Source organism: Rana temporaria, chromosome 7, assembly GCF_905171775.1.
Source record: "Rana temporaria chromosome 7, aRanTem1.1, whole genome shotgun sequence".
Taxonomy (NCBI): domain Eukaryota; kingdom Metazoa; phylum Chordata; class Amphibia; order Anura; family Ranidae; genus Rana; species Rana temporaria.
In genome coordinates this window covers 148,082,662-148,097,985 of record NC_053495.1, presented here as the reverse complement: position 1 = coordinate 148,097,985, position 15,324 = coordinate 148,082,662, and the positions used below count along the sequence as shown (strand labels likewise).

Here is a 15,324-nt window from a genome sequence, read left to right as displayed (position 1 = left end):
ATAAGTGTAAAGTATGTCTTTATATCTAAGCCCCTATTCATACCGGCAAGACTTTTCATGCGATTTGACAGTTCCAAATCGCATTAAAATTTGCACCATATTGTTGGCAATGAAACTGTTTAAATCGATGCGACTCCGACTTTGCGGTGCCCTACTGATTTGAAAAAAAAATTCCTGCACAATTTTTTGGCGATTTCAGGTGCGACTTGACTCTCTTTTCCACTCCTTCTCCACTCGACGGTGCAGGCTGTGCTCTCTCTCCCCCTCCTCCTTTGTGCTAGTGCAGCTCCTGTGTGTCTGTGAACACCGCTGCCCACTTAATACAGAAGTGCTGCACTGTTAGGAAGGTGGAGGAGGAGAGAGGACACAGCCAGCACCACGCCCCGGCTCTCTCCTCCTCTCCTTGCTGCTCCCAGCGCTGAGTTGACAGAAGTAGTGATGCCACTGTCCTTGTAACAGAAGGAAAGTGCCCCCATCCCTACAGTAAACTGTTGCACCCAGGGCAGCTGCCTCTTGTCCCGTTCCTCCTTGACACCATGGTATGGCTTAAAAATACAGTATATCATACAATCAGGGGCATACACAGGGATTACATTAATTGCATTTTATTCCTATATGGAGCAAGAGGTGTCTTTTGCACATGTAGCTGGAATAAAACAAAGTCTTTATTTTGATGAAAAACGATGTTCAAATAAGATAGGGAAACAGTCGTCTGGTTGGATGACTTTTCATCTAGTGTAAATGTAGTAGTAGACTGAGATCAGCATCATCAGGTGAGAAGTAATTTCCCACTACACATGTAACAGTACATATATATGTCCTCTGACTTTGTGAGTGATATAATTGTCTCTATTAGGCTTTGTTTCCACTAGTGCAATTTATCATGCGACTTTGGACACATTAGGTCGCATGACAAGTCACAGTCCATTGATTTCAATGGTACCCATTCCAGTCTATGCGACTTTGAAAATCAAAAACATTGAAAAGGTTACTGCACTACTTTAATGAGACTTTGATCCAGGGAGTGTAAAGTTGGATCAAAGCTGCACTCAAAGTCGCACTCCAAAGTCACACTCTAAATCACGCGATTTTGGGGTCGCAATAGTGTAAACATAGACTTAGGGTTGTTGTTAAGGTACGGAAAGACATCCAGGGCACCCACAGACACCTCATCTATAGTGAAAGGTTGTGAAATGCCACATTGACCAAGGCTCCTTTTCTGTTTTCTCTATCTCTTCTCTTTTCCCGCTATTTGTACTCTCTCCTGTTTTTTTTTTTAACCTTATAGTGTAAGTTTTCATAGATAGTGTGACGAGAGTCACTTTGGGCGGGGGGCTGGTGGAACCCGGAATCCCTTGAAGAGGTTGGGAAACCCTGGCTTCAGCTCCCAATGCACCTCCTATGTCTAAGTTACCCTGTGTCTGTTAGGGTCACAGGGTGACCAAGAAAATAATGGACATTAAGAACGTGGTTTGGCTTACTTATAATGAAACAGTAATATTTATCCACAATATCTCCCAGGAAATATACCAGGATTTACCGGGATTATGTCTAAAGATATTGGCCATAAACCCGGCAGTGCTTTTTTTCAGCTGGCGGCTGGCCTTCTCATAAAACCATTTAGAGCGGCTCATGAGTGCTTTTAGAAGCAAGAGGAGGGGACTCCCCCTCCCCCCGTCCGGTGTCTCTCGAGCTTACTGTTTCCCCTGGCTTGCCCAAGAAATGGTCCGGTGCGTGGCCTTGGAGGACTGGAGTAACGTCATGACGTCACTTCCGGTCCAGGCTGGAAGTAAATGTTTTTTGTTTGTTTTTTAAAGCAAAATATTAAACTTATTTTTTGATCTTTTCTATTTTAAAGGGTATTTTTCCCCAAAACTGCTCCGCAAATACCATGTAACATAAAAAAATTGAAAGATCACCAATTTATTCCCTAGGGTCTCTTATAAAAAAAATATACTGTTTCAGGGTTACAATTAATTTTCTAGAAAAAAATACAAATTTAAACTTTGTAAACAAAAAAGTGCCAGAAAAAGCCTGGTCCTAATGTGGCTACACCCAAAGCAATTAACACCCTAAGCCCTGGTTCACACTGGGCTGTGGGAGTGAAGCCATGCGAGTTCAGCTGAATTCAAACGGCTTCACTCCCGCGATTTAAGAGACATCTGTGCAGGTTTCTGCACGGATGTCAATGTAAATGGCGGCCCAAAATCGCAAAAAGTAGTACAGGAACTACTTTTTGAAATCGGTGCGGCGTCGCACCGATTAGGGCGGTGTCATTGCCGACAATTGCCGGCAAATGCCGCCGATTTGAGATGCGATTTCACATCTGAAATCTTATCTCAAATCGAAGCAAATCGTACCCAGTGTGAACGTGGGCTAAAGCTCATTTGAATGGTAGTAACTGCATACCTGGAGCCCAGGGCACTTGGCTGAAGGCCAGGAGCCAGTGTCCCCTGATTTTCCACCTGCAAAGTGAGGCTGCAGTCATGCTCTACTCTTTTAGGGTTTTACTACACTATGAAGAGAAAAGAAAAGCAAAAAGCGCCTCTGAGTGTAGACCATAAACAATTGTTTAATTAAGCAAGGAATGTAGGATCAATTCACATTTTGTAGGTTAAAAACAGACATCAGTGAAAATGTAAAAACGTAAGCGCTAATACGAATATAAAAAAACAGGTGATAATAAAAGAAAAACAAATGATTCCAGCTGCAATCATTCAGTGGTGTTCTGATAACCAAATAAATCTATTATACAAAATAATGTTGCGCTAAAACCAACCCTCTATTAATGCACAACAAAAATGTAGCAAAGGTGGGAAAAATCGTGCTCTGTGCTAAAATGAAAACATATATATATAGCAGCCTGTGATTGATAAATAGTCTGTGCAACAATATGTATAGCAACCTGCGATGGTAAAAAGTGCAATAGTGCAAAAGAATATTTCAGAAAACAAACACACTGAAAGAAACACCTAAGATTATGAGGAGTGTCCACCTCATTCCTAGGCTACACTGGTTGTTCGTAATAATGAGCTACAGACCTGAATACAATCAATCAGTCCAGCAATATATCAGCTTTAGCTTGTTTTCTCTGTTATTTTATTTGCAGTGTTGGATATTGCCTAGTATTCATATACATTAGTTGTGCAATTCTCACATGTAAGAAGAAAGAAAAAATATCATTGCACAATGCTGAATCCACAAGACAATAATCAGGTTTTAATACTTCAGGTGGTTCCACTCACATTTGGCCGTAAGCCCACAGCGCATATAGACACTCAGACAAGTGAAGCGAATAGCTCCTTACTCGGCATCTGGTGTATTCAGAACACCGTCGATGTAGTCACTTGGCTCCTCCCCCTATGCGTTACGTCACATGACTTATTCATGGGTTATGGGTTCATGGATGATGACTATAACATTATTGATTTATAAAAAAAAAAGAAAGATTTTCTTAACTCATTATTTATGAACCACATAACCTAGCGTGATATTCATATGCAATGTCTTTCTTGCGTTTTTTTTATAAATCAATAATGTTATGAACCTTATAAATCAATCATTTTATATTCATCATCTATGATAGCCTATAAGTCATGATCATGGAAAAAAACAAATACTTACACAATGGGCCATATCCTCAAAAGAGATACGACGGCGTATCTACTGATACGCCGTCGTATCCCTGTTTCTATCTTTGGAACTGATCCACAGAATCAGTTTCCAAGAGATAGACAGAAGATCCGGCATGTGTAAGAGACTTACACTGCCGGATCTTAGGATGCAGTACCGCATCCGCCGCTGGGGGCATTTTGCGTCAAAATGCCGCCTCGGGTATGCAAATTAGCACTTACGGAGATCCACGAGGCTTTTCAGCTTCGTTTTTTCTCCATAAGTTTTAAGTTGCATGTGTAAAATTAGGGCTGCTTTTACAAAGTGTAAACTGTTTACACCTTGTAAAAGCAGACCCTTCTGTCCAGCGACGCGTTTTTTTTTGTTTTAAATTTTTTTTTTTCACCGTATCTTTTTTTTTCCCGACGCAACTTTATTGACCCGTCGCGATCCACAAAGCTCCGCGTAATTTCGCGCTATGCACGTCGGGAAAATGACGTCACGAGCATGCGTAGTACGGCCGGCGCGGGAGCGCGCCGAATTTAAATGGGAATCGTCCCCATTTGAAGAGGAAGGCCTTGCGCTGGCGGAATTTAAGTTACACAGCCGAAAATTTCTAGGTAAGTGCTTTGTGGATCGGGCACTTAGGTAGAAATTTTAAGGCAGTGTAACTTAAATGGGAATTTCTACGTTATGCCGGCTCTTTGTGGATCTGGCCCTATATTCCCTTTGGCCCAACCCATTAGTTCTTGCTTAATTGAGTTGTTAATGGGCCTCTGCTTTAATATACTTTACAATTCCAGAAATATTAAATAACACTAGTCTTTCTTTCTCTGTAGAGGGGACAATGGGATTACAGTCTGTGCAACACTTGGACATATAATCAATCCATAAGTTTAATTGTGAATTCAAAAGCAGCTGATGAAAATGCACCTCCAATTACCGTCAAAGCCCATATGAATACAGATAAAAATGTTTTCCCTTATCCAATGGTGGTTTATGTGTCAGTGAGTCAAGGTATGTTACCAGTGAAGGGCGCAAACGTCACAGCGATTATTGAACCCGAGTCTGGAGCACCCACTACCCTGGAACTTCTGGATAATGGAGCAGGTAGCTGAAAAAATATTATTTTATATGACATGAATCAAAGTAGGGGTATTGCAGAAAATAAATAGAGCAAATATACAGTTCATGAATTGTTTCCGACAACAAATGTTCGATGTGAGCTTTTTGTCGGATATTCCGACCGTGTATAGGCTCCATCGGACATTTTCTGTCGGAATTTCCGACAACAAATGTTTGAGAGCTGGTTCTCAATTTTTCCGACAAAGGTAAATTCCGATTGTCTATATGCAATTCCGACGCACAAAAATCCTACGCATGCTTGGAATCAATACGACGCATGCTCAGAAACATTGAACTTAATTTTTCTCAGCTCGTCGTAGTGTTGTACGTCACCGCGTTCTTGACGTTCTGAATTTCCGACAACATTTGTGTGAGCGTGTGTATGCAAGACAAGTTTGAACGAACAAACCGTTGGAAAAAAATCCATGGTTTTGTTGTCGGAATGTCGGATCGTGTGTACGCGGCATAACAGTTCCATAACAGAGTTCAGATGCAAGTGTTAATTATTATAAAACTTAGGTGTACGTTTAATAAACCGTGATAAGCCGAGATCATGATGATCACGGCTGATCACTGCTTATCACAGAGCATTGCCGGTTTATACGTTTGATTGCTGGTGTTCCCACTTGTGTGACTCATTGGTATATCTTAATGTGGTGCTGGATTTGACAAGGGTTGGAAGGCATGCATTTTTATATACATTTCTACCACTGCTTATGCTGAACAGACACTACCATAATGATACTAAAGTGTAATTTGATATTACTGATCATATGTTTATATATTCAAATTCTAATATTAAGATTAACTCTAGACAAGCAACTTATTACACTGTTGAAACGTGAACAGTAACTATTTTATCTCCCGCACAGTAATAGAAAAATTACAATACTCATTCGAAAATTGCACTTCTGTTCAACTGCTCCACCTCTTGACAACTTTTTGGATTGCAAGCAAATATTGTCAAACTGGGAATGGCCCCTGTCTATCTTAGGCTGAAAGTGCACCTATGACCATCTGTCCATACAAAATGTGTATTTCATGTATAACTGGATAGCCATCAGAGAAAGCAAGATCCTTTGGCAAAGGCTGTGGCAGGTGACTCAATCTGTACACATCCTGTAGCCAATTTTCTTTAGACATGAGTGCAAAATAGCCAAAAAAGCAATGGAACAAGAACTTATGGCTACTATTTCAGCCTTTAATGAGTACCGATTAACAGAAAGTTAGAAGTTAGAAATCAATAGCTGTGTTTGGCTGAAGTTAATTAGAATACCCAAGTCAATGCATTTAGGCTAGTCTGACAAACTTCCTTGGTAAATAACACTATTAATGCTTCAAAGCCCTCTAAAATTGTGGTATTGAACCACAGCTTAAGTATCAGTTTTCTGTGAAGTACCCCTAAAAGTCTTATATTTTACCCTTTTTTTTGTCTTAGGTGCTGATATCGTGAAGAATGATGGAGTGTATTCAAAATACTTTACTGCTTTTAGGGTTGATGGGAGACATAGCCTAAAAGTGCGAGTTAAAGGTGTAGAGGGTAAAAGCCGCTTGACATTGCGCCAAAGTCACGCACTGTATGTTCCTGGTTATATAGAAAATGGTAAGATTACCTTTAATTCATTTGTGTGGTCTAATTGCATCCTATTCATTGGTGCCAGAGTATTGTTTGGTTACCTGTTCAACTGCTATTCAAGCACAAACATTTAGTCAATGTGGTGAGCTAGACAGACACATGCAGATGTCTTTGCGATATCCTTAAAGTGGATGTAAACCCACTCTCATCCTTTCTAAACTACTACCACAGTGCTGATCTATAAGGATATGCATGCCTCCTGCATGTATCCTTACCTGTCAAATATCTCCACTCTGTTTGTTATAAGAACTGAAAAACTTCAGATTCTGTGGGTGGGTCTGTTGTCTGGAGCTCGGTGGGTGGAGTCGTGATGTCAGTAGAATCCCCGCCCAATTCTGCTATGATCACTAACATCCAGTCAAAATCCAGAAAAGTAACCACATGATGGGAATTAAAAAATAAGGCCTGTCTCAGGCTAGTGCATGAAATATGTAAATAACCTGTCATTCACAGCAAGGGGGAAGAATGGACAAAAGTTTTCTCCTGTTTGACCGTTTACCTCACGAAAAGAGGATTGCTCAGAGCTGGATTAACTCTTTGTGGCAAGACTGGGCACAGATGATAGCAAATCTTATACTCTACATTGTGACAGGCCAGAAAAAAAAAAAAAAAAAAAAAATTCGGGTTTACATCCACTTTAACTCCCTTATGGTCCATAATATGTGCTTGGGCTTAGATAGCAAACATCTCCTTTAGTTTCAGTCCAGTGTCAATTTAAAATCAGAGAAGTGTTTTGTATGTATCTGTGCCAGTAAAGCAGGGAGTGAAGGGAATTCTCTCTGCCCAACACCACTTTGGTATAAACCAAGTGAAGAGTTAGGGCATTATGGAGAATTCATGCTGCCCTGCATAAGAAAAGTAAGCAACGTCCAGATCTACATGACAGTGGAAAAAAGTTCTGAAACCTTCCCAGAACACATCTAGTATAATGCCCTGTACACACGATCGGAATTTCCAACAGCAAAAATTTGAGAGTCGGTTCTCAAATTTTCCGACGGGAAAAGTTCTTACCGGAAATTCCAATCGTCTGTATGCAATTCTAACGCTCAAAAATCCTACGCATGCTCGAAATCAATTTGACGCATGCTCGCAATCATTGAACTTCAAGTGCAAAGGTCACTGCAAGTGCTCTTTCAAGTGCAGTCACTGTAGATTTGAGGGGGACATGCAAGGAAAAGAAAAAACAGCATTTTAGCTTGCACACGATTGGATGATAACATCATAAGAGATTACCCTCATTTCAGATCTACCCATCAGATGTACAACGACTGCACTTCCAAGTGCAATTTCAAGTGCACTTTGCACTTATAGTGCAAAGTGGAGTTGCCTTTCATAAATAACCTCCTTTGTCTCACTATCTTTTTGTGGTTTGCAAATCTTGCTCTTACAGTATGAAAAAGGGATTTGCATTTTCATCCCTCCACCAGTGGCGGTGCGTCAATACGGGGCCACCCCTCTATCCCCATATATAGATTCATGCATTGCATGAATCTATCTATGGTCGTCACTGCCACTCCCTATTCAGGTGCCCAGACCCTTTTTGGGTGCCGGGAGCCTGAATTACAGTGGAAAGGTATTTTTTGGAAGCACCTCATTAGAGCCATAGGGTCTAATAGGTGTCCAAAAAGGTAAACAGCTGGCACCATGCTGGGCGCTTGCAGTTTACTCAGCTTTAGGAAAGCGAATGAATATTCAGTTTCCTGACACTGAACCGCCTCTCAGCCAATCAGGTGCTCATGTCTGTTACCTGTCACCTGATTATCTGAAACGATAGGCGCCCAATCATAGCAGAGGATGGGAAGAGAGGACGGGAGACATCGAGGCGCGTGGAGGACACCATCGCCGTGAACCGCTGCCCCACCCAGACAGGTAAGTGCCGGATGGGCGGAGGATGCACACTGGCAGAATTTGATGGACACAGTAGGGGCAATTGATGGGCACACTGGCAGCAATTGATGGGCACAGCTGCGGCAATTGATGGGCACACTGGCAGCAATTGATGGGCACAGTAGCGGCAATTGATGAGCACACTGGCAGCAATTGGTGGGCACAGTAGCGACATTTGATGGGCACACTGACAGCAATTGATGGGCACAGTAGTGGCAATTGATGGGCACACTGGCAACAATTGATGATCACAGTAGCAGCAATTAATGAGCACACTGGCAGCAATTGATAGGCACAGTAGCGGCAATTGATGGGCACACTGACAGCAATTGATGGGCACAGTAGCGGCAATTGATGGGCACACTGGCAACAATTGATGAGCACAGTAGCTGCGTTTGATGGCACAGTGGTGACAATTTGTGGGTACAGTGGCTGCGTTTGATGGGCTCAGTGGCAGCAATTGATGGCACAGTGGCTGCGTTTGATGGCCCAGTGTTGACAATTTGTGGGTACAGTGGCTGCGTTTGATGGGCACAGTGGCTTCTGGGTGTTAAAGTCTGGGAAAAGGTATAGTGATGTCGAAGGTATTGACCTGGGGCTGCTGGTTTTTGCCACCCACTGCTCTGGTATTGCACAGATTGCAGTACACAAATGGTCACATGAACACTATTTTAAAAGAAAAAACAATCCACCTGATAGCAGCAGCACAGATGATGGTGACCAGGCTGCCAGCACACACAGAGCACAGTCCAGGCACACTGACACAGAAATCAGCCTAGCGGATGTCTTTTTGTGATTTAATTGTTGAATAACTTGGGGGGAGTGTAGGGTAGTACGGCATACCCCAAGACCACTAACAGAAACAAAAATACACACTTCTCTATAGAGCAGACTTCAGGGACAGATCTTCTGCCCAGCTCAGAATATAATCCTCCCATGAGAGACTAGTAGAGACCAGAGGTATGTACTCCTCAGGAGGGGAACTACTTGACTCCAGTTCAGTGGACTCTTCTCCCAAGAGAGAGAGACTAACTGTATGAGCCTCTCAAGAGAGGAAGTACTAAGCCCAAACCTGGAGTAAAGTCTTTCCATGAAACTAATGGGGAATAGTCAGTATTTACCTCTGAGGAGAGGACTTACATGTCTCAGCGATCCCAATAGTACACGATCAGCAGAATCTTGCAGTAAAGCAGTACCCACAAGGCCAGGGGAGCAGCCGTGTCCTTCAGCTTCCTCCAGGTGCCTTCCGCTGAGGCTCTGCAGACTGGATCCTTAGGTGAAGTCTCAGGGTGTCGGAAGAACTTTCTGGTGTAGGCCCTCCGAGGCCCTGTACACACGAGAGGATCCATCCGCTGGAATTGATCCGCGGACCGGCTCCAGCGGATAGATCCCCTGGTGTGTACAATCCAGCGGATCTGTTTCCGCGGATTTTTATCCCCTGGGATGGATTTCAAGTGGATACAAATTTGAAGACATGCTTTAAAATCTATCCGCTTGAATCCATCCCAACGGATTGATCCGCTGGTCTGTACAGACTCACCGGATCAATCCGTCCGAATGGATCCCCCGCATGCGTCGTAATGATTCGACGCATGCGTGGAATTCCTTATATGACAGCGTTGTGCACGTCGCCGCGTCATCATCGCGGCGACGGCGCGACACGTCATCGCGATGGGATTTCGGCGATGGTGAGTACACTCCATCGGATCCAAATCCGCGGATAAATCCTCTCGTGTGTACTAGGCCCCAGTGCTTCTATAACTAGAACCTCAATGCACAGCAGCTTGAAACAGCAGAACAGCTTGGGGTAGGGGTGGAATTCCTTTAACACTGCTGTTCTAAAACTCGGACTGTTTACATGCTCCTCAGCCACCTTCTGCTCACACCTCCCCAGGGATTGGCTGCAGCACAATAAATATTTATGCTGCCCACTTACCTTACTCTACTCCTATGTTCCACAACTTTCTAGAAGGCAGGGAAGAGCAATCACTTCCAAAACAGCCAAAATAAATCAACAACTGCTCCAAAGATTACAGAGGAGCTAAAAAGAACAAAATGTACCTAACATTCTAGTAACCTAACTAGGAGGGGGCTACATCCACATATGAACTGATCAAATCTGAAAAAAAAAAAAAAACATAATTTTTTTCTCATTTCTACTTTTAAAGTAGTGTTATTTAGACTAAACAAAATTAGTAACTGAAAATAATTTTCAGTAACATTAATTATGATGTTGAATGCCTATAAGTATCACAATATAGCATTATTTCAATTTTCTAACATATATTAAAATTGCAGGTACAATCACTTTGAATCCATCAAGGGTAACAGCTGATGATGATGGTCTCAATCTGGGGGCATTCATTAGAACAGCTTCAGGTGGAGCTTTTGAGGTGACTAATGCCTCATTATATCAGCAAAATATCTTTAAACCTGAAAAGATATCAGATTTAGAGGCTAAAATAGAAAACAAGCGTATCTACCTCTTCTGGACAGCCACTGGTAACGTTTTGGATGAAGGAACAGGTAAGTTATGTGCTTTAAAGTTTTATTTTGCATTTAAAATATAACACACAAATTCACATTTTTACAATTTCTTCAATCCTTGATAAAGAGTCTTTTTTTAGGATTTTATCTACTATAATTAGGTATTTTGTCAAATACTTCTGCCACAGTTTAAAAACAACTTTGAGTTATCCAACAGATTCTATTTCCAAGGCTATCATATTATTCTAAAACCATAAAAATAGACATCTGACTTTTTATATCTCAGACATCAGGTATGTGCCTATTCAGCAATCTACTTAATATTTCTTTTAACGCTGTTAAAATAGCAATTATAACTAAATCTCTATCTATCTTTGGGAACTGTCCAATCAATCACTGTCTTAAAAGACTGAAGCTAACATGGATGAATCCCCACTGTCTGGCCACTGTGTTCCAACCGCCCCTGGCACAAATGTGTTAATCCTATACAAACAAATATTAATGAAAGTACCGGTATAGCTCTGCCCAGACTATCCGACATTATGTATGAGTTCTAAACAAGTAGCAATGCAGATCTTATATCTCTGATGTCTCTAGCTGATTGTAGAAAGAATCAATCCTCAAAGATCCCCACAGATTACAACAGATTACAACAAAGGCCCTAAGGTTTAAATGTATTTGTTTTCTAACAGCTTAGGTGCACCCTCTTTATATTAGCATTATAGGATTGGTGCAATAAAAAGTAATGGAGTAATAGATAAGACTTCATTACCTCTGTTGTGAACTTTGAAGGTGAATTTCACCACAATTCCTATAGCTAGAGGTAAATGAGAGCTTATTTTAAGGTGTTTTTACTGCTTGCTCAGAATATATAAATACTTTAGTGTGCATAGTTTGGACATACAGTAGGTTCACTTTAAATCACACCTTGCATGGAAATAAAAGGTCCACCTATCTTTTAAACCCCCCACCCTATGTAAAATTAATTGCGTCAACAGACAAAATAAATTAAACATTAAAAGAAATAGAAAAAAATATGTTTACTTTACACCTCATTTTTCACCCGTGGCGCATAAGTGAGGGTAACGTCTCTGGGCCTTCTTGTGGGATCTTAAGAAAGAAGAATTGGTTTCGGGACTGTGCTGGGGCTAAACTCCAACCACAACATTTTAGCTTTGTGTAGAGTAAAGAAGACTTCTACCGTGTTTTATTCCTGTGCCCTGCTTAATGAGGTTTCCCCCCACCTATTCCACTGACTCTTGCCATACTCTGGCACACAGAACGTCACCCATGAAAATAGTTGAAATCTCTGACAGAAGGCATAATTCTTTTCCACTGCAAAAAAATTGGAGGGCAAAAATGAATGAGGAATCTCTGTAGTAAAGACTAGACATGTGCACACTGAAATATTTTGTTTCCAAATTTTGTTTTCGTCAGAAAAATGTATTTATTTAGTTACTCCCGAAATAGTTTTTTATTTATTTTGTTTAGTTAAAAAATGCATTCGTCTGAAAATTTGAATTAATTAAGGTTGAATCTGTCATTAAAGACTTATGGTGTCTGTCGAATGTTCTAAGAAGATTCGACGGAGCTGCTAAACTGTACGACGCCGCAATTGTAAATTTTCGGTCGAATGTTCCATCTACAAGCTATAGAAGAATTCTAATGTTGTATGACACTAGTAATAATTATATTTATAAATTATTATTACTAGTCAACCAATCATTCAAATTCTTCTATAGCCTATGGGTGGAGCATTTGACCGGAAATGTATGATTGGGGCGTCGTACAGTTTAGCTGCTTGTTGAATCTTCTTAGGATGTTCGACAGACACCATAAACCTTCAATGACAGATTCGACTTTTGTATGTTTTTCTCTGCTTCGTTGAATCTTCGTCATTCATGTCGAATGGTCTACCCCAACACTGTCTCTATAATGTCAAATCTTTTCTCTCTATGTTGAATCTTTCCTCCCTATGTAGAATATTCTTGGACTAATAGAGTTAAGGTTAGGCACATTCGACCACAGATTCGATAGACACAGATTGCTATTGTTGGCGTCTTGTCGAATCTCCTATCTTAATCGAACTGTTGTAGCAACGAAAACGAAAATAAAGCATTTTTTATGTTGGATCTTTTGGATTTCAGAATTTTGCGCGGTTGTTTTAGTTTTTTAAAACGATAACCTGATGTTCGGACAAAAATGCATTCGGACGAAAATGAATGCACATGTCTAGAAAGACACAAACAACAGAAAAACCCTGTCAGAGATTATAACCTTCCCCCACTCTGTCCAAAAAAATAATAACATTTGGCCATGATTTGGGTTTAAATGTATACATTTGAAATAATATTTTTGGTGAATTGATTTCAGAACCTAACCTGGCTATCTTTTCTTTTTCAGCTTCAGAGTATGATTTAAGAATGAGCCAAAGCCCTAAAGATTTTAGAGACAACTTTTATGAATCATATAAGGTTAACATGACCAGTGTCAACCCACAGTTAGCTGGATCAAGGGAATCATTTTCATTTGTACCACAAAATGTACCTATTTCAAATGGAACAATTCTATTTTTTGCATTAGTTGCTATTGATAATGTCTCTAAGAAGTCAGACATATCAAATATTGCCCAGGCAGCTCTCTTCATTCCTCCAACACCAGAGGCAGCTACAACACCGAAGAAAGCAACCACACCAAAGGGAGCAACCACACCAAAGGGAGAAAACCATGCTGAAGAACCAAATGAACATGAAAATGAAGAGGGACTTAATTCTTCTGCAATACTCGCTATAGTGTGTTCAACGGCCATTCTAATATGGATAATTATATATATTATTCTTTGCTTTGTGAAAGTTTGTAGAAAATAGCTGAATGAGTGGACAGTAGTGAACAATACATTTAAAGTGCACTTAAAGCGGAGTTCCACCCCATTTTTAGTTTATTAAAAGTCAGCAGCTACAAAAAACATAGCTGCTGACTTTTAACCTCTTCCATACAGGGCTTTTATACACACCTCCATACCGGGCCTATTCTGGCACTTCTCTCCTACATGTACAAATCATAATTTTTTTGCTAGAAAATTACGCAGAACCCCCAAACATTATATATGTTTTTTTAGCAGACACCCTAGGGAATAAAACGACGGTCATTGAAACCTTTTATTTTGCCTCGGTATTTGCGCAATAATTTTTCAAACGCCTTTTTTTTGGAAAAAAATGGTTTCATGAATTAAAAAAATAACAAAACAGTAAAGTTAGCCCAATTTTTTTGTAAAATATGAAAGATTATGTTACACCGAGTAAATAGATACCTAACATGTCACGCTTTAAAATTGCGCACACTCATGGAATGGCGCCAAACTTCGGTACTTAAAAATCTCCATAGGCAACGCTTTGAAATTTTTTACAGGTTACCAGTTTAGATTTACAGAGGAGATCTAGTGCGAGAATTGTTGCTGGCACTCTAGCGCATGCGGCGATACCTCACATATGTGGTTTAAACAGCGTTTACATATGTCGGCGGGACTTGCGTGTGCGTTCGCTTCTGTGCGCAAGCTACTGGGGACAGGGGCGTTAAAAAATTTTTTTTTTTCTTTATTTTTTTTTTACATATTTATTTATTTTTTTACACTTTTTTTTTAATTTTTTTTTTTTTATTATAACTTTTATTCCTATTACAAGGAATGTAAACATCCCTTGTAATAGGAATGTGTGTGACAGGTACTCTTTATGGAGAGATGCGGGGTCAATAAGACCCCACATCTCTCCTCCAGGCTGGAAAGCATGAAATCGGTGAAAAAAAATTCACCGATCTCATGTTTACTGTTGCTTAGCAGCCGCAATCGCGGCTTTGTTTACTTACGGGGACCCGGACGTGACGTCATCACATCGCGCCCGGGTCCTCCGACGGTCATAGAGATGACTGGTGAACATCTGGTCACCAGTCATCTCTATGCTTCCTGCGAGCGCCGGACGATTCGTTCTCCGGGCCCCCGATGGCACGGCAGAGCCCGGAGAAGCACCGGATGGCGGTGGGAGGGGGGGATGTCCCCTCCCGCCGCCTGTAAGAACGATCTAGCAGCGGAACCGCCGCTATGATCGTTCTTACGTTGTGCAGAATCGCCGGCACAAGAGAAGGATATCTGAATGATGCCTCTAGCTGCAGGAATCATTCAGATATCCCCCCCACAAAGCCCAGGACGTCATATGACGTCCACTCTGAACGGCAGAGGTTCTTTGTGGACGTCATTTTACTATGGGCCGGTAGGGAAGTGGTTAATAAACAGACACTCACCTGTCCCACGATCCAGCGATGCGGCCACCCGGAGCCTCACTCCTTCTCCCTCCTCTCTTCAGCGCCGTCATAGCAACTGACAGCTTATGGCTTCACGGCCGGATGCGCACTGCGCATGCGCTCTGCTATTGGCCAGCCAATCTTCTGGGACCCGTGTTGAGTCCCAGAAGATCGCTGACAGGGAGGGGCCACCTAGGGCGAGAGGAGGAGTCGCCTAGACAGCCAAAAAGAGGAAGGAGGAAGTGGGACAGAAAGTCCCACTAAAAATAAGGTACTCCCTCCCC

The 15,324-nt window shown here is 41.4% G+C and overlaps 1 protein-coding gene across 1 annotated transcript in view; it reads left to right on the top strand.

The window, feature by feature from the left end:
* Window positions 1-13,725, top strand: part of LOC120945739 (calcium-activated chloride channel regulator 1-like) — a 58,185-nt gene extending 44,460 nt beyond the window's left edge. Inside the window, exons 11-14 of the mRNA XM_040360104.1 lie at window positions 4,452-4,722; window positions 6,176-6,340; window positions 10,559-10,786; window positions 13,151-13,725. Of these exons, the coding sequence (XP_040216038.1) occupies window positions 4,452-4,722; window positions 6,176-6,340; window positions 10,559-10,786; window positions 13,151-13,614 (1,128 nt within the window). The 3' untranslated portion in view covers window positions 13,615-13,725. The remainder of the gene's footprint in view (window positions 1-4,451; window positions 4,723-6,175; window positions 6,341-10,558; window positions 10,787-13,150) is intronic.
* The last annotated feature ends 1,599 nt before the right edge of the window (window positions 13,726-15,324 follow it).